The sequence below is a fragment of the Mustela erminea genome, chromosome 3, assembly GCF_009829155.1.
Source record: "Mustela erminea isolate mMusErm1 chromosome 3, mMusErm1.Pri, whole genome shotgun sequence".
NCBI lineage: Eukaryota > Metazoa > Chordata > Mammalia > Carnivora > Mustelidae > Mustela > Mustela erminea.
The window spans coordinates 151,180,699-151,205,262 of NC_045616.1; the positions used below are offsets into that span (position 1 = coordinate 151,180,699).

A 24,564-nucleotide genomic window follows, 5' to 3' on the forward strand; every position below is an offset into this window, starting at 1 on the left:
AGCACCTTCTAGGTCAGCCGTGTGAGTTTTTAAACGGAGTGTGTTAGGAGAGATGGCCCCTCGAACCCCACCCATCCCTGTTCCCCTTGCTCTTCCTATTCTATAGCTCCCTTTTGGTAAAGAGTGAAAAGCATTAAAAACAAAGAGACATGCCCAAAAGCTCACTTTTAACCAGTTGGGGGTGGTTCAGTTCATTATTGCTCTTTGGTTCATTATGGTGGCATTTGGGCTCTCAAAGTGGGCTTGGCATGGCCGTCTGTGATGTCCACTTACTTTACTCACCTGCTGTGTTGTACTGATTGATTCTTTCCACATTAAGAAGCTATGGAAAGGTTCGCTGTGTTAGTTGTCTTCTCTTATGGGGGTGCCCTAATGATGATGTATTACGTTCTTACAATAGGCTAGTAGGGTCTGATCAAGATTCATTTGCCTCAAAAGGGATTGGTTGGAACTAGGGAGGCAGAGCCCGGCAGGGCTTCCTGTGAGGCCTGGGAGGAGAGGGGACAAGGGACGTGCTGGAGCACGAGGCTAACTTACAGAGCAGAACCAAGGCAGGTGGGGGCCACAGGGAGGCGTGGGGTTGAAGTCCCACTGTTTGCGCCCTTGAGTTTTTGGAGTCAAGGAGATGGAGAAATAAAAGGACCAATTGCACCTGTGGTAATGTCATCAGTCGTAGAACTGCAGAGTGCCTCGATTCCTTCTGGGACTGTGGACAGGCTCAGGTCCATTGGGGTGGGTTCTTGAATGGAATGTGGACATGAGCTGATGAGTGGTTGACCATAACTGAATGGACATTTGTTTTTTTTAAAAAAGGTTATGTATGTATATATGTATGCATGTAACCTCTATACCCAACATGGGGTTCAAGCTCATGACCCCAAGATCAAGAGTCCTATGTTCTTCCATCTGAGCCAGCCAGACACCACTGAATGGGAACTTAAAAAGCAGGAGCTGAAATGATGATTGTTCTTTCATCTCTGCTTTCTGGAACCTTCTGGAGCTTTAGATCAGTTGATTAAAGTGAGATACCAAGGGGCTTTACAAGTAGCTTGTAATAGAATTTATGAACAGGCGTCAGTAAGACCCAATTCCTTCACTTGTAGGCTGCATGGTTTTGCACACATTACTCCAGCCTCCTCTACTTACGAATATATGGCCGTGTGTCTTACTTCATCGGGTTGTTGAGAAACATAAAACGATATGCAGAGGTGAAAATATCCAGCACGGATAGGTTCCCGTTACGTATCAGTTCATTTCTTAGGTGCGCCCAGAAAGGTTCACTGAATTCGTTAGTGTGTGTCCCACTCACTTAAGAGCTATTCTTAGAAGCATCTTCGGCACCTACGTGCCCTATACCTATACCCAGCATCTGCATTTATTTATCTAAGGAGGAGGAAGCCCCAGACTTCAGTGTGAGATTTGGATCAGTATGCAGACAGCCCCTATGTTTAGAGTTTGTGGATTCCGAGAGTGTTTGAATGGGAAACACCTCCAGAGATCTTCCCTTCTTCCCTCTTAACCCTCCGGTGCTACATTGCAGTGCATAACTTTGGTCGGATCTCTCTTTTCTTCTTCTAGCTCCTTCCCGTGGCTGAATCTGGTAGTTAGTATGTAGCTTGCTGGTAACTCAGCTGGAGTGGGCGGCACAGACTGACTCACCCACGGTGCTTCTGGGGTAGGTGCAAGGCAAGATGCCTTGGCGGGTATTATACACTAGGGGGAGCTAAAGAACCCATTGCACATCCCCTCCTTCCCCTACACCCCGCCCCCCACCCCCACCCTAGGGATGCTCCTTGTTTGATTTGCTCATGGCTTTTTTCATAATCCCAAAGCCAGAGGAGAGCAGGCCTGATTTCACTTTGCCTTGACCTCACATGAATTTGGTTCCTCTCCAGCCATGCCTTTGGCTTCTCCCATTCCCTGGGCTCAAGAACACAAACTCCCTGCTGCTCCACGCCACTGCCCTCGTGTTTCATCACCAGGCCTTGCTGACCGGGGCACATTCCTTGAATTCGTGGGATTATCACCGCCCTTTTCTACTAGAGGCAGCCTAGCTCCCTCCTCCACTGCCTGTCCTCCTCTGATGGCCGTGAACCAACGTTTCCCTGCCTATGGGTGCCTTCCAGAATGTCTCATCTCCCCGTAGAAAGTCTCTCATGTCTTTTTTTTTTTTTTTCCCTTCATTTTTCTCTCTGGCTTCTAATTCACTTTTTTTGGCCATCACAACTAAAGAAATACTTCTCTAGGAGAAAAGCCTTCTGAGTTTTATTTAGTTTTTGATTTGTCATTGATAGAGTCATTACTTCACTTTATGATTACTCTCTTTCTTTCCAAATTATTTAAAACTATATATTTTATTGACTTTGAAGAAACATATCTCCCTCTCCCCAGCATACACGCATGTTTAAACTGATCTGAAGTTGAGATGTATTTTCATCTGACCATTCTGAGAACCATGATTATTTGCCAGCTTTTTCTTTTTCTCTTAATGATGCATACTTTAAGGTCCTAAAGCATCTTCAGACATTGTTTTTCCATGATCTGTATCAAAGGCCAGGAAAAATGAAAGCCAAGTTTCGTTGAGATTCAGAATCTTTGTAATATTAGGGAAGACGGTTACCAGCATTGCCTCACTCTGGAGAAGATGACAGAGTTATCTTCCAGCAAGATGGAATGATCTGGACTTTGAATAATGTTGGATAAATCATGCCTCATGAGGCCCTTCTTGGATGATTTGAGCTACAATAATATTGCATAAAGCCAACATACATAAAGGACTCTCTCTAGGCGAAGTCTATGGTTATATATAATTCAGTAAAGGAAAACAGAACTAGCCTTTTGGATCTCTAGCTCAAAAGAGTTTTGAAGCAAATATTACTACAGATTAATTCCCACCTTGTAACCTTGGAGAGTTCCAGTGCTTTTGTCCCTAGATATCCTTTCCTTGAAGACAAAAAATTTGTATTTTTGCTGTCGACATCATTCGTTTCCTAAGACAAAATGGGTTATGCTGTGCCTGGAAGCGAGGGTTAGAGTTTCACATGAGGGACACACTGAACATTATCCTTTTTGTTCATAACCAGAGAAGTGTTTTTTAGAGGCTTATTTGTTTGAGAGAGGAGAGGGCAAAGGGCAAGGGAGAGAGAATCTCCAGCGAGCTCCCCACTGAGCCCAGAGCCCAGGGAGGGGTTCAGTCTCGTGACCCCAGGTCAGTCCTGAGCTGAAACCGCGAGTTGGACATATAACCAGTCTCACCACCCAGGTGGCCCCAGAGCCAGGGAAGACTTTTGTTTGTTTTGTGAGTTTTCCTTTTATTTGCTTTATGACCAATTTAGCTCGTTGAGCCTTTTAATTTGGCCTTGAACACTCATCATGAAGAAATGGAAAATTCAGTTAGCTTTTCCTTGTCGAATGGATACACAACTAGTAAAACAAATTTTTTTTTTTTAAGAGATTTGTAGTTAGCCACGGGTACTGCCCACAGAAGGTAGCTCTGATACCTTTGCCTCCTTTCCCATCACGCTGTCCACAGAGCCCAGGGCCTGTCCTGCCCTCTACCAGCATGACCGCCGTGCTGGGATTTCCTCCCCTGCCGAGGCTGAGTGGGGTCCTGCGTGCGTGGGGGCTGCTTGCAGGCCATAAAGGGACGAGGGAAAGCGGTGTTCTGGAACAATCCATGCAGACAGCTAAAATGATGGGCTTCCTGAGAGTCTCAGAGAGCACGACCGTCACCTGGCAAAGAGCAGTGAGTGCGCACTAACTGGACGGCAGTCCAAGCCCATCATTTGATAGGAAATATTCTATTTAAAAATTGCAGGCATAATTTAGAGATCCCGCAGCCTCTTCAGCTTCTTTTTTTTCTTAACCAGTAGACCCTCACAGTCTTCGCGGCTTTCTCCGGATCTCTAGCTATTGCCCTTTCGCGCTCCTTGATCTCCGAGCATGTGGACGGACTCTTATTTCTGAGCTGACCCACACAGCCAAGTAGAGACCAGTCCTATGAGTAGAACTAGTAAACCACCCCAAGGCCAAGTGGGCTGTGGCAATAGGTTATTTGATAACCAGGTGAAAATTTCAAATAATGTTGCCAAATCAGAGAATAAAAGGCAGAAAGTATAGGAAAAATTAGAAAACAGTAAGAAAAATGCACGTAGCAAGAAAACAGCAAGGAAAAATAACGTAGGCAACCAAAAAATGAATCAGAGGTGATGCTGTGTGAGCCTGGCCGCCAGTCCCGCATGGGTGCCGACAGTCACAAGCTGAACGTGAGTCACAGGGCCGTGTGGGCTTCTGTAAAGCTGTCATCACACTGAGGTGTAGGCATCGGGTACAGTTTGCTAAAGGAAAAATGCACTTTACCTTTCCACAACAGCTAAATCATATAATACGTCTTCATGAAGCAAATGGGGTATGAGGCGCCTGGGTAGCTTAATTGGTTAAACATCTGCCTTCAGCCAAGGTCGTGGTCCTGGGGTCCTAAGCCCACATCGGGTCCCTGCGTCTCCCTCTCCCCCTGCCTGCCACTCCCCTTGCTGGTGCCCTCTCTCTGTCAAATAAATAAATGAAATCTTTTAAAAAACCGAATGCGGAAGCGCCTGGGTGGCTCAGGGATTAAAGCCTCTGCCTTCGGCTCAGGTCATGATCTCAGGGTCCTGGCATAGAGCCCCGCATAGGACTTCCTGCTCAGCAGGGAACCTGCTCCTCCCCCCTTCTCCGCCTGCCTCTCTGTCAAATAAATAAATAAAATCTTAAAAAAATAAAACCAAAAAACCGACTGGGATTATTATCATATCAATACAATTGTATATATTTATAATATTCACATATATAAATTTATATTTATATTTTATAATATTTATAATTTATTATATATATATACACATACATATGTATACATATATAGTATGGAGTTGTCATTCGCAATGTTTACTTATGATAAGTCTATGTTTATTGTAGTTGTCATATATAATGTTTGCTTGCCTTGGTTTCCAAAATCCAGAATATCCCTTATCAGATAGAAATTATATCCAATGTCAGCTGAAAGAAATACCTGCATCAGGCATGATATTTTAATTTTAATAAGATTAGGGGGTTTTTTCCTGTTTATTAGATATAAAAAAGCCTATCCATCTATAGAAAGATGTTTCTGATAGCCAGAGACTTAGAGATCAGTGGTGATTTCTCTATTCTGGGATCCACGGATGTCCTCACAGGTCCCAAGGCTAATTTGGATAAAGGCAAGTGTTGGTAGCCTTTTTTATTGAATTAAAATTATTTTAAGGAGAACAAAGCCTTTATTGGTCAGCTTTGGGGACCCCTCTCCAAGATATGGGACCCCCCCCTCCAAGATAGGGTTAAATGGGCGAGTGGCCCATATGGTCACACAGAGCCTGGTGTCAGAAGGCCCCACACGTGGGGATTGCTGCCTTGCAGTTCTGTATTCTTTGGTCTTTGAATGTGTATTTTGTAAGTGATGTCCAAACGGAGAGGGGAACAAGCGTTGGGGGTGTGCGGCTTCAGCCCGTGGTGAGGGTCCTCAGCATCCTCTGCTGCCACTTGTCATCCATCTACCCAGCCTCTCCCCCTTCCCCACCTGCTCTGCAGAACTGCCCAGGATCCTCTGCCCAGGGAAGTGGACAGGTTGTATCAGTAGGGCGAGGCTTGTGTTCCACTGGGACCATCTGCCCCTCATGGGGAGGCCCGAGCACAAATGTGAGGAGGGTCCTCATCAGGCATGCACTCCAAAGCCTCAGGATAAGGTGGTCACTGCCCTTGCTCCAGCTGTGAATGCCACAGTCCATTTGGGGTGACGGGTCAGGGGCACTGCACCCACCCTAGATCCAGGTCCCAAATATGCCCTGGAGTGGAGGTTGAAATATCTTGGGGACCCAGTTTTCATGGATTGGGTTTACGGACTGGTGGGAAGGGGGTGTTAACTTCTCCATGCCCAGCCTTTTCACCTTGCACTGGACCTGGAAAATGATATACCCTCTGAGTAAGGGTGATGTATATCCTCAGACCTCCCACTTCAAAGTCTGGACTCTGTTACTCTGCTTCTCGTGATTTCTTGGGCATCCTGCATTTTGACCACAACCCGTCTCTTAATTCTTATCCCAGAACACTCAGAAATCCTCTGATCGCCCCGATCTACACCTTAAAACTCCACCACGGGAGATGGGGCAACCACGTGTGAATTCTGGGAATGGGCAGAGCAGTGGGGTCACCCTGGGGCTCGGATTGAGCTGTGCCCCGTGATACTCTTTGGCAGATTCTCGTGGTCTTTAGTCCTGCAAGAGAACCGTTTCATACCTCAAAGTAATTCTCAGCATCAGTCAAGCAGATCGACACTTACCAACACTTAGGCTTTAGGAATGCGTCAGGTTTCAGCAGCGTGTTTAAGAAGATCTATAATTATGTCTTTGTGGAAAAGATAGAGTAATGTGGACGGCAGTGTAGGAGCTGACTGCTCTTTCATATTCGTAAAGTACTGATTGATAAATCTAGGTCCCTTGGGGAGCAGTCACTAACAGAGTGACAGGACACCACTCATTGGTGTCTTGAATCAGTAGAGTGGGTGAGGACCAATGACCGGCAGGTAGCAGACATGTGTGAGCTCTGAAGCTGGACAAGAGAATAAATGGCATGGATGATGCCGTTAAGGTCCGTAGGTTTGAATGAAGGGCTGTGTCAAACAAGAACAAGTCTAATAGGACATGCTTGGAGTCAGAAGTTGCATCTGAAAAATAGAATCCATGGAGGTTTTAACTGCCTGTAAACCCAAAATAAGCTGGCATGCTGATGGACCTGTCCAAAACAAACAAACAAACAAACAAAAAACCCAAAAAAGAGCTTGTTCCCAAAGAACTGAAAACTTGTGACCACAATAGCAATTTAATCACAATTGCCAAAAGTAGGAAGCAACCAAGATGTCCTTCAGTAGGTGAATGAATCAACAGTGGTCCATCAAACAACAGGATATCATTCAGTAATAAAAAGAAATGAACTGGGGTGCGTGGGTGGCTCCCAGTGGGTTAAGTATCTGTCTTTGGCTCAGGTCATGATCCTGGGGTTCTGGGTGCGAGCCCTTCGTGGAGCTCCCTGCTCAGTGTGGAGTCTGCTTTTCCCTCTCCCTCGGCCCCTCCCCCTGCTTATGCTCTCTCTCTCTCTCTCTCTCTTTCTCTCAAGTAAATACATAAAATCTTAAAAAAAAAAAAAAGAAAAGAAAAGAAAAGAAAATTTGTACCAAAGGACTCAGGATCCTGCCAAAACAAGCTCCCACCAGCCAAGATGGCACACTTGAGGGTCAGTAGGGATCACAATGCCATGTGCTGAAGTTCGTCAAATATGTTCATAATAAGACTGAAGAAAGGAATGAAGAAAACCAACTTAGCTACCTTTAAAGGACACTAAGGCACTGCTCATTATCTTGACTGCTGGCAAATAGAATCGAGTATTAATCCTGCCCCTCTCGTGATGTCCATCTCTCAGGGTACCAAACATCAACAGGGGAAGTTCCTCTTTATAGATCTTGAAAGATCTCCCCTCTGTTTAGCTCTGATCCAGCTAATACCTGAAGCAGGAATGAAGGGTGCTCATGCTCGTGTGTCTCCTGAGGAACGGAGAGTCAGGTAGTCCTCAGGGGTTGCTGATGTCACAGAAAGAGACGCCAGACACCCAGACGGTATGTGTCACCTGACAGAAACACACACCACTGCCTATCATGTACTTGGAACTTTGAACCTAAATCTGGCCAAGTCCCTAAATCTACCTACCGGTTTTTATAGTCTGCTTCAGGCACGGAGGAAAATGTTGAACTAAAGCACAGGATTCCATGACGGATTCTCAACCTCTGGAAAATTTTACTGAACAAATGAGTCTGTTTCTTCCACAAAGAACTTCAAGCAAGAGAGAGAGAGAGAGAGAGAGAGAGAGAGCAGGAGACCTATAAATTCCAGGAAGCTCAAAACTCACAGCATCAGCTTCAGTGTATGACTCCTTCCCATCTTGTTTTGGTCCACGTGTGTATGTGCACGTGTGTGTATAGAAGGTGACTGGGTAAATAGGCAGCTGTTGGAATATCTGATGGTATTAAGGAATTAGAACAATTTTTTAAAGAAAGATAGTGTTTTTATTGCTAGGCTAAAAAGTTCTTATAGGGAAGATATGTGGCCATATTTATAAATTTTAATTGCCAATAAATATTGCAATATTTTTAAAGGTTTTATTTATTTATTTGACAGAGAGATCACAAGTAGGCAGAGAAGCAGGCGGGGTGGGGGGGGGAAGCAGGCTCCCTGCTAAGCAGAGAACCTGATGCGGGACTTGATCCCAGGACGCTGAGATCATGACCTGAGCCCAAGGCAGAGGCCTAACCCACTGAGCCACCCAGGCGCCCCTAAATATTGCAATATTGCAGTAATTATATGATATTTGCGATTTGCTTCAAGTAATCTTGGGCGCTGGGGATGGCAGGGAGTACTCTATGGGCACATACAATGGGGCCATGGATGCAACATTGTTGCGACTTCTTTATTATACTTTGGTCTCTCTTGACCCCCTTGAAATTTACCAAAGTCACACTTTCAAGAGATAACTGCAGCAACCCAAGCTTTCCCAAATATTAGGCTATTCCTGGAAAATGAATAAATTAAACTCATGTGTTTCTAAGATTTTCATTTCAAATCACAAGTCTGTACAGCCACGTACTTTAAATTGGAACCATGAGATGAACCATCTTAAACAGTATAAATAATTAAAATACCAAATATGCATAGGTTTTTCTGGGTATGAATGATTACTATTAGGAATTTGTTTCGCAGACAATTCTGTACTTCAGTCTTGGAGTTGAGAATGTTCACCTACCAGGGTGACAATCATGGGATTCCATACAGTTTCAGCATTCCTTCCCCAGAATTTGTTGGGATCGCCTTTGCATCTGACCGAGGATGTGTGTGTGTGTGTGTGTGTGTGTGTGTGTGTGTTGGTAAATGAAGTTTATTGGAACACAACCAAACCCATTCTTTTATCTTTAAAAAAAATTTTTATTATTAACATATAATGAATTATTTGTTCCATGGGTACAGGTCTATGAATCATCAGGCTTACACATTTCACAGCACTCACCATAGCACATACCCTCCCCAGTGTCCATCACCCAACCACCCTATCGCCCCCTCCCCAGCAACCCTCAGTTTGTTTCCTGAGATTAAGAGTCTCTTATGGTTTGTCTCCCTCCCCAGTGCCATGTTGTTTCATTTTTCCCTCCCTGCCCCCCATAGCCCCCTTCCCTTCCTCTCAAATTCCTCATATCAGGGAGATCATATGATAATTGTCTTTTTCTGACTGACTTATTTTGCTTAGCATAATACCCTCTAGTTCCATCCATGTCACTCTGAAAGGCAAGACGTCATTTCTTTTGATGGCTGCATAGTATTCCAGTGTGTGTGTGTGTGTGTATACACCACATCTTCTTTATCCATTCTTCTGTTGATGGACATCAACAGGCTCTTTCCATAGTTTGGCTATTGTAGACATTGATGCTATAAACATTTGGGTGCACGGGCCCCTTTGGATCACTACATTTGTATCTTTAGGGTAAATACTCAGTAGTGTGATTTCTGGGTCATAGGGTAGCTCTATTTTCAGCTGTTTTCCAGAGTGGTTGCACCAGCTTGCATTCCCACCAACAGACCCATTCTTTTATCTAATATGATGCTGCTTTCACACGGTGACAGTTGACAGTCGTGACAGACCATAGGACCCATGAAGCTGAAAAACTGTTCTATCTGGCCCTTTGGGGACATGTGCTGACTGGTTGCAAAGTTTTATTATTTCTTTCTCTTTCACCTCAGTGTTTTTGGAGATAGATATACAAGTTTCCTTTCTTCCAGATGGTTTACAAATGATCAAAGCATCATTGATTAAACAGTCCAGTCTATATGATAGAGGATTCTTAATGACCAATGGACACTTAGCCAAAATGCCCCCGGACCCTTGCCCTGGACCCCTAACTTGAGTTGCTATGGCAGTCAATGCCCTCCAAGTAGAGTCTTCCAGCAGCCAGGGCTGAGGGTTAAAATCTTGCCATTTTTCTATTTGTAGAAGCTGATAACTTCCACTAAGAAAATAACTAATGACCTTCACTGCTTGGGTTGGTTTTGCATTTCTTTATTTTTTTAAAGACATTTAACTGGTTTCCTGGCTGCGTGGAGACCTTTAAACTTGAGAGAACTTTCCTAAGGCTTTGCCTGACTCTGCAAAGAAGGTTATTCTAAAAACCATACTAACTGAACATCTATAGATATTTTCTGATGCAGTGAGTGGAACTGTGAATCACAACTCATTTATGAACCTTGAATCATCTTAGAATTATAGTCGGCATTTAGAAATATAATAGAATTGACTGGAAAACATCAGAAGGCATTACAAATGATAAAGGTAATATTATTTGGAGGCACCACCTGGCTCAGTTGGTAAGAGTGTGCAACTCTTGACTGCAGGATTGTGGGTTCAAGCCCCACGTTGGGTATAGAGATTACTTTAAAAATCTTTAAAAAGGGATAAATTGAGGTGCTTGGGGGTGGCACAGCTTGTTAAGCATTCAACTTTTGGTTTCAGCTCTGGTCATGATATTGGGATTGTGAGATCAAGCCGTGAATTGGATGCCATGTGGAACCCAGAGTCTGCTTGAGATTCTCTCTCCCCCTCTCCTTCTGCCCCTGCTCTCTCTGTGTCTAAAAAAAAAAAAAAAAAAAAAAGATAAATATTATTTTTGAAACTTTGGTTTCATTTGTATGCATTTAGATGTACATGAATTTCTTACTGTGGGTCACCATCAAAATTTTTGAAAACTACTGGGTCAGTGTCAGTTGGGGTGAACTGAGCAAGCCTGGCACCCACGGACAACAGCAAGCAGTGATCATAGCCTGATAGGAGGAGGTGAGCAAGAAGAAAACAAATACCACAAAACACCCTTGGTTAATACAAACCTATATGAGCTCAAAGAATAGAGCCAGTAGCAGTCCCGGAGCAGAAGACAAATTATTATTACTAGAAAGTGTAGATGTTGACATTAGGGGTTTTCTGCTGTGTCTGCTCCTTCCCTCTGTGCTTCTTGTTCACTGTTTATTTCCTTTTGGTAGCTCAGTGCCTGGCCCAATGTAGACACTTTCCAAAGAAATATTTATTGACTGTAAATACTAAAAATTAGACCACCTATTTCAGAGGATCTGGGGGGAGGAACCTGGAGTCTGGGAATTTGCATTTTAACAAGCTTTCCAGGCAGCAGCCTGTGGCTGTGGCAGACCAGGATTGAAGAAACATGGGCTTATTCTACCTGCATTTTCCTGACCCAGGTCACACACCGCTAATATTAGAACCAGAGCTGGACCTGGCTTACCACCAGCGTCTCCCATGGACCACTTCTCACCAAACATATCACACAACCTTCTAATAGATCCCGACCTCCCTGCTTCCTCACTGCCCACCTCGTCCTCTCAGTTGCCTTCTGGCGTCTTCCTTAATCACCCGTCATTCCATTTTCCTACCCTATACCTTTGGCTTTCTCTCTATTGCTGGTGACATTGAGACCAAACGCCCTAGCGTATCATTCGTGGCCTGCCACAGTGTGCTCCTGGCCTGTCCCCTCCATACCTTCTCTCTCTGCCAGTCTCCCAAATCTCTCCTTGACCCAGCCGACCTCCTCCTGCTGGGGCACCCCAGAGCGCTCTGCGTGCCCCAGGCACACCTTCCCCTTCTCTGACTTTGATCTTCTGTACATGTTGTATTCTCCACCTGGAACAGCCTCTGTTTTCCTCCGAATTACATCCATCCTGCCAGGCCAAGTTCAAGGGCCGTGTCCATAAAATCTTCCCCCATTAGTGAGTGAATGATTCCCCCTATTTTTTGCTTCTCTTTGTTCTTTGCTCATGTTTTATTAGAGAACCTAAGACTCATTGTCTTGGATTTTGTTAGCTTGGCAGGTGTTCCTCTCTGATGAGGAAATAAGTTCCTGGAAATCAGGATTCTTTGTAGTATGTGTTTTTCTCTATAAAGCTTACAGTGCCTTGCAGCTAGTTTTAAATGACAAACATGTTAAGTCAGTGTTTCTGTGATTATATCAAAATTAATATTAATGGGCAGTTTGACCAATTAACCTGTATAGAACAGGCTTCACCTCTGCATGAAGCCTCAGAGCTTGTGACTGAGTAGCCGTTCCGTTTTTTTATTGGCCCAATTATAAAAATGTGCTGCCATGTTTGTGTGCTGTTCTTGATAAAGAATTCTTTGTTTCCCTCTGGGGCCAGATAGACCAATAGTGATTTTAAGGAAGAGGCAAGCACCTTGAATCCTTAATTGCTGCTTTTGAGAGCCTGGAGGAAGGGGGTAGTCCTTAAATAAACGAATGTGGCATAAAGCAGAGCAGAGAGGACGGCCAGTGTGGGCATCTGCAGTAGCTTCTCCGCATGCCGGAAAACCCTGCAGCTCTGCCTTTCTGGGGCCTCATGATTCGGTTGCAAGTCAGTTCCGTCCTCCGTCTGCTAGCAGAGTGATGGCAGGGCCACACCCCGCAGAGCAAATCCTCTGCCCAAATTAGAGGTTAGAGCAGAAAGCCTAACACAAAAGCCGACGTGGCTCAAGCACTTTTTGTTTTGCTGACTTAGATGCCCGTGAGATGACTTTGATGTGGTCTCATTGGAGTGATTCTGAAAACTGAAATTGGGATTGTTGTTTCTATGGTGAAACTAAACCTAATTGTTTTTTTTTTTCTTCATTTGAGAGAGAGTGTGTGAAGGAGAATGGGAGAGTCATTGTAGGGGCGGGGGAGACGCAGCCTCCCCGCCGTGTGGGGAGCCTGACCAGGAGGGACGGTGGTAGTGGGGCATGGGGCAAGTGTGAGGGGAGGTGGGGGGGCGTTGGGTGGCCAGATGTGCAGGGATGATCCCAGGAGCCTGGCATCAGGACCCCAGCCGAAGGCAGATGCAAAACTGACTGAGCCACCCAGGCACCCCTGAAGTAAACCTAATTTTTAAAAAAGGATAAAAATCCTCCAGTTGAACTAATGATTTGTCTGTTTTTGCTGTTATAGGTTCCTTGCACTGACGCCGTGGAGAGTGTATCACCTGATTTCTGTCATGATTCTTGGGCGTGTTATTATGCAAATAATAAAGGATATGGTTTTGTCTAGAGCTAGAGGTAAGAAAACTGAGAATTCATTTTTACAGGCTGTAATTTTCTGGACCCTGAGTGTCTGATCTTTGTGTAGGCATGTTAACCAGGTAGTTTTAAAAGGGAACAAAGTAACAGGTTATGTAGGCACTGACTTTGATATTATTGTTTATTGAATATTCATTTATTTGGTAGATATTTATGCTTATTAATTACTTACCTGATGTTGTCATGGCTACTGCTCCTCGGCAAAAAGGCTTGTGTGTGCTAGTTTCTCTGGCTCTAAGCGGTCCTTAAATATCATTTTGATATGTGAGTATCAGATCTGGCTGCAGCGAGGCTAACGGTGAAATATTTATTACAACCCACATGATGAAACTTGGACCACTGGAAGATGGAGCGTTTATGTATAAACTTTCTCTGCCTCAATGAAGAAAGAACAATTCAGGGCTTACTAGTTGGGGCTCAGCCAGTAGAAGTATGAATCTTGATCTCAGGGTCATGAGTTCAAGCCCAATGTTGGGGGTAGAGATGACTTAAAAACAAAAACCAAAGAACAAGTAATAGTTATGTACATTTTAACAAATGAGTTCACAGTGATGGAAAATGAACTAATTTTCAACATTGTTTAGAAGTGAGAAATTGAATAACTTTTGAAATTTGCTTCAGGTGTTTTCTGAGTAATTTGTATTAGAAATCAGAGTCAAGCTTTTCTGCACTTGGAGAGGCCTCTTCTACCAACGTCTCAGTCAGTTTTCATGGATGAGCAAAATTGCCTCCTTGGAATATTTGAGCCTTAAGAACCTAAATGTGATAAGATAGATTCGATCAAAAACAGGGAAGAGGAGGAGGTTACAGTGAGACATTTGATTTCATTAAGTGTAACCTCCACACGGCCCACAGGGGTCTTCCCCAAGTTCTTGCCCTGGGGATCCCGGGGCCTGTCCCGCGGGAGGTACCTTGCTCTCCCTAAGGCCAACGCTGAGGCCACAGACAGAAGCTGTGACTGACTTACCACCCTCATGTTCTACAGCGAGCTTGAGCTCTGGTTTATCTTTTAAGTCTTTACAGTTCTTAGAGCAAACCATGTGCAAACAATTTTTAAGAAAGATGGTTTTACATTGCTGCGTTTCAAGGTTTGAAGAGAATTTCTTCATTCCAGTGATCTGGGGAGGTGACCAAAAAACTTGTTAATTTGAAGAATTTATGTGGGGAAGTCAATCTCCTGAAAGGGGGCAGCACGAAACGGGAGGTTTGGTTAGGAGACCTCCCACTGCTGCGCTTGTGTGCGGTGACTGCTTCTCTTGAGTCTCTCGATGACGATCGTGCTCTTGGACGCGCCGTTCCCTCTCCACCATTTTCTGTTTCAGAGAACGGTCACCCAGCTCCCTAACTTTTATTTTTAAGATCTATTTATTTGAGAGAAAGAGAGTCAGAGAGCGAATGCAAGTGGGTTGTGAGGAAGGCAGAGGGAGAGGGAAAATCCTCAAGTAGCCTCCCCACTGAGCGGGGATCCCAATGCGGGGCTCGATCCCAGAACCCTGAGATCATGGCTTGAGCCAAAATCAAGAGTCAGATGCTTAACGGACTGAGCCACCCCGGCGCCCCGCCCACTCCCTTACTCTTAACTCTCTCGGGCACCCGCCCTGCGATTTTCTGCTCACCCCAGATGTAGTAAGGCTGCCTGGAGGTGGAGCCTCTCACGCCATGGGGTTTTGGCCAGAGCCAGTCCATTCCCCACTTGGCGATGCCCTGGTTCCATCCTAATCGATAGAGGAGAGCCCATTCTTCTCCACTAGACTTCGTAATGTCTTCCCCCTCCAGGGCCTTCCTCAGGGGAATCCTAGAAGAAAAGGACGGCTTAAAAATTCTGCCAGCAGCCGTTGCCGATGAGCCTCTTTGTGGTGCCCGGGCTGCATCAAACTGGGTCCCCTCTGGGCACACGTTGCCAGGAGCAGGCAAGCATGGAAGGCAAGGACAGAGCTGGAAAACTCCAGGACAGAGCTGGAAAACCTTGCAGTTGCTCTGTTCTCGCTCCTGGCCGCTCACGCAGAGTTCGTTCTCAGCCTTGACTCGTTGGCTTGATGTTCTTGGGAACATGGGATGTCCATGTTCCTAAAGGGCAGGGCCCCTCTGCTTACAAAGGTTCAGTCCTTTACCGGACTAAGGTGGGAGAGTTAGGAGAACACGAGCCTGAAGGGTCTAGCCTGGAGCTCATTCAGGCCACTTCCCAGCTGCAGAGGGCACCTGTCGTGGCTGTGTCAGTGTCCTGGGGCTACAGTAACAAATCCTCATCAGCGTGTGGCTCGGAACAACGGAAGTCTCGTTTCTCGCTCTTCTGGAGGCCCCTCGTGCACAATCAGTAGCGTGGGGCCAAAATCAAGCCGCTGGAAGGGCCGCGTCCCTTCCTGAGGCTCTAGGGAAGCTTTTCTTGCCTCTCCCAGCCTCGGGTGGTCTGGTCACAGCCCGTCAGTCCACTCCCTGCCGCGGTGCTCACGGCCCCTCCTCCTCTCCCGTCCTCACCACACCTCCCTCCGCCTCCCTCTTGCAGGGACACTTGTGATCGCATTTGGGGCCCACCTGCACGACCCAGGACAGTCACCCCAGCTCCTGATCCTTGACTCAGTCCCACATGTACCTCCCTTTTCCCATAGAAAATAGGATTTTGCAAGGTTCTGGGCAGAAAGGCCCACAGTCAGTCACCTTATCCCGTGAAGTGGCAGAGACCGACAACCCACAACCACACAGTTGTGTGAGGGTCGCCCTAGAGCAAGGAACAGAAGCGGCTCGGGCGCTGTGACTGTCCGTGTGGTTCAGCGCTGGTGTAGAGCCTGAACAACAGGGGTGATGCAGGTTTGCTCACTCCTTGGGCATTCTGTGTGGGGCGCCTTTCTGTGCGCAGCCCACCTCAGTGCAGAGCTTCTGGTGCCTTCTGGACCCACCCCTGGCCTCCCTGGTCCAGGGAATGCTCGTGCGCCATCCTGCAGGGCCATCCTGTGGCCCGGGCCGAGCTTTCCGTCAGGGTTTTAACGGGGTGGCCTTGCTCTGAGGACAGCACTGCTCCTGCCCCAAGAGACCAGGAGAACCGGGACTTGGGGCTGTGCTTTCCGAGCGCCCCCCAGCCTGGGGCCGAATGAACAGGGGGTTCCCAGGCCCCCTTCGGTGGAATCGTTGCAGGCAAAGGCCCATTTGAGCCCCGCACGGAGCTGGCCGGAGCCGCCTCTGCGGACTTGCCAGCCCAGAGCCCCGCTGTGCAGAATCCCAGGATCCCGAGATCACAACCTGAGCCGAAGGCAGGCACTTCACCGACCGAGCCCCCGAGGCGCCCCCCGCATCGTTATCTTTAATGCCATCTTAGATGCTCCCTAGGACATAGGTGAGCCCAAGAGTGGCGATCCTTTCAGGTGCATTAGTCTTTGTGGAACCTACCAGAAGCAGCGTGAGCGGCCTCCAGCTGCGGTGGCTTCCTGGTGCCTGCCTTGAGGGCTCGCTTCCTCTTCCTTCATGCCCTGGGGAACTTCTCTGCAGCCCTAGGCTGGTCCTCAATCGCCTCCCCCTTCTCTGTCATTACAGAAGAGCAGAACTTCCACCCCTGGCTGCCTTTAATATCCTATTCCAGTACCACCCTGTGCGGTGGGAGGAGGGCTCAGCGGGTCCCCACGCGGCCACCTGTGGAGCATTTCCCCCTCTGTCTCTTCATCCCTTCCTCCCGGGAAACCCACACTGCCCGGTTAAGCCCTGTCCTGCCAGCCCCTTGCTCCCCGGGAGCCTGCTCGCAGCTTTCAGTGCAAATGCTGTCCGGCTCAGCCTCTTCCCCCTGCGTTGCCCCCCAGTCCCGCACGGCCTCAGCCTGCTCTGTGCTCTGTGACTGCGGTGCTTCTGTCCTTGTCGTTGTCAATGTCCTTGTCCCCTTAGCCAACAACCATACCCCTTTTCCTCACTTTTAATGACAGACGGAACCAGCAAACATCCCACAGTGTTATCTGCTTTCTCACTCTTGGAGCCAGTGTTAGCTGAGAAATGTCCTATGAGGGGTGGGTTGTTCATGCTTGGCTTTATCCCACTCCCCAACGTCAGCTCGAGGCCTCACAGGAGTTCAGAATTCCTTGGATTCTTTTGAATTGATTAGTGCTTTGACATGTCATCTAACCCCAAATATATACCATCTAACCCCAAAAGCTTATAGGGATCATAAAAAGATCAGACTTTTAAAAAGGTGTAGTAGAGGAACAGGATTCTAATATGGTGACTGTAACTGAGCGACAGATTCACCCCCGGGCTTACCGGCAGCCAAGGCAAAAAGGGAAGCTAGACCAACCGAATAATTCTTCTAATAGTCTGATGAAAGAATGCAAACAATTTTGAGAAACACTTTTTTTCCTGGGATCAATTTTAGGAATTTATTGCATAGATCTTTGATAGGGGATGCTGCAGAACAAAACGGATACCATCGTTGGCATTCATTTCGTGGGAAAATGCAGAAACCACCTCTAGGCCATTTCTAAAACTGCACCTCATTAAGGCAGGTAGCAGGGGCTGTAATACTAAGATACTTTTTTGCGATGAAAAAAGCAAGCCAGTCAAGAAAGCAGATGCTTTATCTAAGTATACATTTTTTCTCTTGATTTCATTTGATCCTAGATATAAGCTCAAAATCCCTAAAGAATGAAGAGATAAAAATCTCCTTTCTCAAGTAGCAGCTGCCTTAGTTCTTTTGTCTGTACTGTTTTAAAGCTCACCTGAAATGCTGCCTTGGTTATTGGTACTTCCCCGAGCAGCCTGATTTTCTCTCTTCCCTGAACTCTCATGGTTTGGGCTTGTGCCCCAGTTCACAAGGACTTGAGAGTTTGCCAGGACTGCCCTATTGAACAGTCGAGTCCCCGAAGCAGGACCAGGGGTGATGTAGGGCCCTGGCTCTCATAGCACCTATCTGAGTGTTTTGCATGTAACAGGATCTCAAATATTCATGAACTAATCACTGCATTATCTGTAGTGCCAAAGTATCCACTGAACGGTCTGATAATTCCTAGTGTTTAAATAGCTCTGCATTTTTTTTTTCTTTTTAGATTTTATTTATTTGAGAGAGAGAGAGTGTGTGTGTGTGTGTGTGCACAAACACAAGCCTGGGGGAGAGGCAGAAGGAAAGGGAAAGGACCCATGTGGGACTCAATCCCAGGACCCTGGGATCATGGCCTGAGGTGAGGGCAGGCATTTCACCGACTGAGCCACCCAGGCGCCCCTAAGCATTTCATGTTAAATAACTCGGAATATTTCTAAGTTGAGAAATGCCTCAAGAGAAAAACGCCTCCGTTAATGTCTTGCTCTTGGCCTGTCCTTGTTACAGGTGCACAGTTGTGGAGAAGCCTCAGCGAAAGGTAAGGAACTTGGTTGTTTGTTTGTTTTGTTTTGTTTTGTTTTTCCAATGTTACCACCTAAGAGTAAGGTAGGTGACTGAGCTTCCAAGATTCAAATCCATCAATTAGTTCTCTCCTTTAAAATTGACATTATGTTTTAGAACAGTTGAGATTTTCAGAAAAATCGAGAAGAGAGGACAGAATTTCCATATACAAGGACTACATTCCTTACCTTCTCTTCACGTAGTAATGCTACATTACCACCATACGTCGTCGTCATTAATGAGCCCATAATCAATATTTTCTTATTAGCTAAAATCCATGCTATGTACAGATTTCCCTAGTTTTCGCCGGATGTCCTTTTTTGGTTCTAGGATCCCCATCCAGGATTCCACAGTGCATTTCATAGACATACCTTCTCAGGCTCCTCAGAGTTTTCTTATTTTTGTTGACCTTGACAGTTTGGAGGAGTACTAGTCAGATATACTGTAGGGTGTCCCTTTATGAGAATCCGGTGTGCGGTTATAGGTTTGGGTAAAGTGCGTTGTCATCACATTGCATCAAGGGTACTTCCCATTGATGCGATTTATCACTTATGGTGTTCACCTTGACCACCGGGCCAGAGTAATGTTTGTCAGGTTTCACCAAGTTGGTTATTTTAAGCAGGGGAATCTGCTTGGCAAATCAAATTAAGACCAGAAGGCTGTGGATAAGTACAGGATCAGAAAAGTTAAAAATAGAGCTACCGTATGACCCAACGATTGCACTACTGGATATTTACCCCAAAGATACAGATGTGGTGAAAAGAAGGGCCATGTGCACCCCAATGTTCATAGCAGCAGTGGCCACAATCACCAGACCATGGAGGGAGCTGAGATGCCCTTCAACAGACCAATGGATAAAGAAGATCTGGTCCATATATACAATGGAATATTATGCCTCCATCAGAAAGGATGAATACCCAACTTTTGTATCAACAGGAATGGGACTGGAGGAGATTATGCTGAGTGAAATAAGTCCAACAGGGAAAGACAAATAGCATATAGTTTCATTTCTATGTGGAGCATAAGGAATAGCATGGAGGACTTTAGGAGAAGAGAGGGGAAAATGAAGAGGGGGATCAGAATGGGAGATGAACCATGAGAGACTATGGACTCTGGGAATCAAACTGAGGGTTTTAGAGGGAGTGGGGTGGGGGGATGGATGAGCCCAGTGGTGGGTATTAAGGAGGGCACGGATTACATGGAGCACTGGGTGTTATATGCTAACAGTGGGTTATGGAACACAATATCAATAACTAATGATGTACTGTATGGTGACTGATGTAACATAACAATAATAATAATAATAATAATAATAAAAGAACAGAATCGGAGAGAATGATTTGAAATTGGCTAACGATGGTGCCCGTGTGGCACGTAAGCCCCTCTAGGCACAAACCACCCCTGGCTGGCCTGGCTGGCAGTATGGGGCTTGGGTTCATGTCCTGCCCACCGCAGACACACCATATCTCCTTCGGTGTGCGTCTAAGCTTCCTGGGCAAGTGAAGAAATTGAGCTTGTTCCTTAATTTTGGTTAGAGGGATGATACAATCCAGGGATCTAGTATAATTTCAAGGGAATTTTAAAAGGCACTTTGTGACTTACTGGTACTTATTTTGGCTGGTGAAGGTAACAACTGCCTGCTTTTTCCAGAGCCCTTGCTGTCCAAGCCCTTCTAACACAAGTTGCCTGTTTAGAAGCTATTTGAGTGTTTGATAATCATTTGGAAAAAATAAAATAGTGAGCAGGACCTAGCAGCTCACTTTGCCAACCCTGGGTTTGGTCAGGGAGTGAGTAGCTCTGTATAATAAGGCTTTTTTAAGATGTATAATATTTCACCACTTTGGTAAAGTGCTCATGTGCCTCTGGAGAAGGCATTATAAAGGAAATAACCTTTTTTATTTTTCTTTAAGACGTATTTATCTCAGTGAGAGAGAGGGGCAAAGAGCGAGCACAGGACGGGGGTGGGGGAGGGGCAGAAGGAGAGGGAGAGGAAAACTCAAGCACACTCCCACTGAGCGAGGAGCCTAGTGCGGGGTTCAGTTTCACAACCCTAAGATTATGACCTGAGCCCAAACCAAGAGTCGGTTACATAACCAACTGCGCCACACAGGTGCCCTGGAAATAACCTGTCATTTTAAGGGAGGGTCTCATTCACTTCACAATTACCTAGATATGTATTCAGGTTCATCCTGGTCCCTGTCCCATAGCTGATGGTCTCGCCAAGTTCATTTCACTCTTGGCCTCAGTTCTTCTCATCCGCTGAGGAGGTGAGAGAGAGAATCATTTTAAATATTCCCTCCAGCCCTCTAAAGTCTGTAATGCAATTCAAGGTATTAGTGTGTTTGAGATATTGTGATTCATAATAAGAATATAGATGTGGCCTTTGTCCCCAAGTTTCAGAGTCACTAAAACTTTTGCAGTTTCCTAATTGTTGTGAGAAAGGAGTCTTTTTTATGTTAACGAGGTGGCCTTTCTACTGCACCAAGGACGGGGGTTGGCTGTCAGGGGAACCCACCTTGTGGTTGGAGGGTTGGAACTTTCAGTCCTGCTCCCGTTCTCTGGGGAAGGGAGAGGGGCTGGAGGTGAATCGATCACCAATGGCCAGTAATTTAATCGATCGTGCCTGTGGAATGAAGCCTCCATAAAAACCCAAAAGGACAGAGTTTGGAGAGCTTCCAGGTGGGTAGACACGCAATCTGTGTGGGAGCAGCACGCTGAGGGAGGGCACGGAAGCTCCCCACTGTGTCCCTTTACCATGCCCTATGCTTCTCTTCTTGCTGGATGTTTCTGAGTTAGCTCTTTTGTAACAAACCTGTAATCTAGTAAGTACAATGTTTGAGTTCTGGGAGCTGCTGGAGCCAATGAATGGAACACAAGGGAGGAGATTATTGGAACCTCCGATCCATAGCAGGTTGGTCAGAAGCACGGCTGACAGCCGGGTTGCACTTGGCATCTGAAGTGGGGGAGGGGACAGTCTTGTGTGCCAGAACCTTAACCTGGGGGCTCTGACACTACCTTCGTCCAGGCAGATAATGTCAAAATCAAGTGGAGTTGTAGAATGCTCAGCTGGTGACCTAGAAGAGCTAGGTGGTGTAGAGAAAGTCCCCCTCCTGCCCGCCGCCCCCCCACCCCGCCCCGCCCCATGTTGGAATTGGGATCAGCATTTCTAGCTAGTGATTAGCCGTGGGATCAAAGAATCATTCCCATTTCTTTCCTTTAATTGTCTTGTTACATTTTTGTTTGACCAGTGACTCTTTAAAAGGGATTTAATCTGCAGTAGAAAGGAAAATTTTTTCGTATTTTCTCACTGCTTTTTTTCCCCCAGATTTTTAAAAAAAATTCTAGCTAGTTAACATTTAGTGTGATATTGGTTTCAGGAATAGAATGTAGTGATTTTTCACTTGCGTATAAGTGCTCATCAAAACCAGTGCCCTAGAGACCCATCACCCATCTAGCCCATCCCCCACCCACCTCCCTTAGCTCCATAGTTAGGAGTCTCTTATGGTTTGCCCCCTCTTTCTTTTTTTTAATCCCCCTTCCCATGTTCATCTATTTTGTTCCTTAAATCCCACATTTGCGTGAAATCAGGATACCTGTCTTTCTCTGATTGCCTTATTTCACTTAACATAATTCTCTCTGGCTCCATTCATGTCACCACCAATGTTAAGTTTTCATTCTTTCTGATGGCTGAGTTCCTGCAGTTTCTCCTGCATAATTGTATTCTGTCCTCTCTACATCACAGAGTTGCGAAATTACAATATTTATTCCTCTAATTTCTTTGATTCGGTGTGTTGCTTATGGTGATTCTTGGTGTCTGGTACTGAGCAGTGCTTGTGTGTTCCATATTGAAAAATTCAAAACCACTTTATTTGAAGGACAAAATACAGTTGTAGGAGAGGATCTTCTGAGGCAGAAAGGTCCTGTTTTGCTCATGTGAGCGTTGTGGGATTCGGGTCTTTCCGCTTCCATGGCTGGTTTGCCCTGTCTCAATCTCAGAACGAGCCAGGCCTTCTCTCAGTGGGGCTTTAATTGCCTCATTTAAAGATCATTACGTTCACTGTAAAAAGGTGAAGCAAATAATGGACCATTCTGTCTTCGTAATGCCATTGTAAAGCTTTTAAATTAAAAAGGAGCTCCTTGCCAAGGGAACCCTTGTGCGCTGTTGGTGGGAATGTAAATTGGTGTAGCCACTATGCAAAACGGGATGGAGGTTGCTAAAAACTTAAAAATAGAATTGCCCCATGATCCAGCAATCCCTCTGCTGGGTATGCAGCTGAAGGAAAGGACATCACGGCCCCAAACAGATGCTTGCTCCAGATGTCCTGCAGAATTATTCACAACAGCCAAGACCTGGAAAGAGCTGAAGTGTCTGAAGGTTGGACAAATGGATATATAGGTATTTCCCTCAACATTTAGCGTGAAGACGGTGCTGTACATTATGTGTGTAATTTCTCCGGGCATTTAAAGGCTATTCGCAAAGTTCACATGGGTTTTACTGGTAAATAACAATAAAACCAGCATCTAATTTCTGATGTCGTCAGTAATACAAGTTGGGTAATTTTTTAAAAAAGATTTTATTTATTTATTTGACAGGGATCACAAGTAGGCAGAGAAGCAGGCAGAGAGAGAGGGGGAAGCCGGCTCCCTACTGAGCAGAAAGCCCGATGCAGGGCTCAATCCCAGGACCCTGAGACCATGACCTGAGCCGAAGGCAGAGGCTTTAACCCACTGAGCCACCCAGGTGCCCCAAAGTTGGGTAAATTTTAATCAAACCCTACTCATATATTGGTTTTTGTATGTGGAAAGTTGATTTTGTGAAACTGTGGTTTGCAGTGGATAAGTTCTGAAAAGGGCTCATGCTTGACCTATTTCTTTAATAAATAGTAAGTCACTAACTCTACGACCTGGACAGGGTGTATCCAGCGCAGTCTGTCAACTGAACCAAATTACCATCTCTTAGGGCTCATTCCGATTATTGAAATGCAGTCTGACCCTTAGTGTCCTAAGAGCTTTTTATTTCTGCACGTGACTCTGGCAGCTGACTGAGTAAAATCGTGTGTTAACAAAGGAGACATTGTGCACACTGCCTTTTAAAAACAGAAAATTGTTTTCATTTTGACCAGGTTTTCCTAAGTATAAATTAGACAGAAATAACTTCACTTGCATCTATCCTGATCATTCAAAATTTCTTTACAGACTTCTTTAATAGTCAGGTATGTTATAACCTGATGAGCTAGTCTCCTCAAAATTCTTATCAAAAATCTTGTTCTATCAGGGCATCTGGGTGGCTCAGTGGGTTAAAGCCTTCTGCCTTCGGCTCAGGTCTTGATTCCAGGGTCCTGGGATCGAGCCCCTCATCAGGCTCTCTGCTCGGCAGGGAGCCTGCCTCTTCCTCTCTCACTGCCTGCTTCTCTGCCTACTTGTGATCTCTCTGTCAAGTAAATAAATACATTTTTTTTTTTAAATCTTGTTTTATCATTCAGTGCCAATTTATAGAAAATGTCAGTGTTTTTTTTCTTGGCAGCAAAAAGAGTTTGGAAATTATGGCTGAGAGTGCTGGGATTTTCGAACAGGTATCCCTGGGATCTCGACGTCTCTAGCAGAGGGCCCTTCACGGGAATCGAGGAGTGCTTCCCAGTGATTTGGGAGGACGTCACATCTACTTTCCTCACCTGGAGTTGACTTCGGAGACAGCAGAGAATTAACAGTCAGCGTTTCTGTTTTGAACAGAAAGCCAGCAGGGATTAGCAAGCGTTGTGAGCTTTTTGCCTCTATTTTGGTCCAATGGCGGGGGTGTTCAGCTGCTCTCAGGAGAAATAGCTGTGTGGACCCACTTCGTGGGATAAAATGCCCTTCTGCCTTGTCAGCTTCCTGATAACTGCCAGTCAGAGCATTCTAGCTGGTTCTATTTTTTTCCAGGGGAAAAGGAGCCAAGAATCTTTGGTTGTAAAACCCAAGTCCTGAGCTTGCCCTGGCTTGTATGCCCAGAACAAACAGAG

General features: G+C 45.7%; 1 protein-coding gene across 1 annotated transcript in view; it reads left to right on the forward strand.

Annotated features, from left to right (window-relative positions):
- RETREG1 (reticulophagy regulator 1) overlaps nucleotides 1-24,564 on the forward strand; it is a 126,823-nt gene that overhangs the window by 19,580 nt on the left and 82,679 nt on the right. Inside the window, exons 2-3 of the mRNA XM_032337729.1 lie at nucleotides 13,088-13,194; nucleotides 18,512-18,542. Of these exons, the coding sequence (XP_032193620.1) occupies nucleotides 13,088-13,194; nucleotides 18,512-18,542 (138 nt within the window). The remainder of the gene's footprint in view (nucleotides 1-13,087; nucleotides 13,195-18,511; nucleotides 18,543-24,564) is intronic.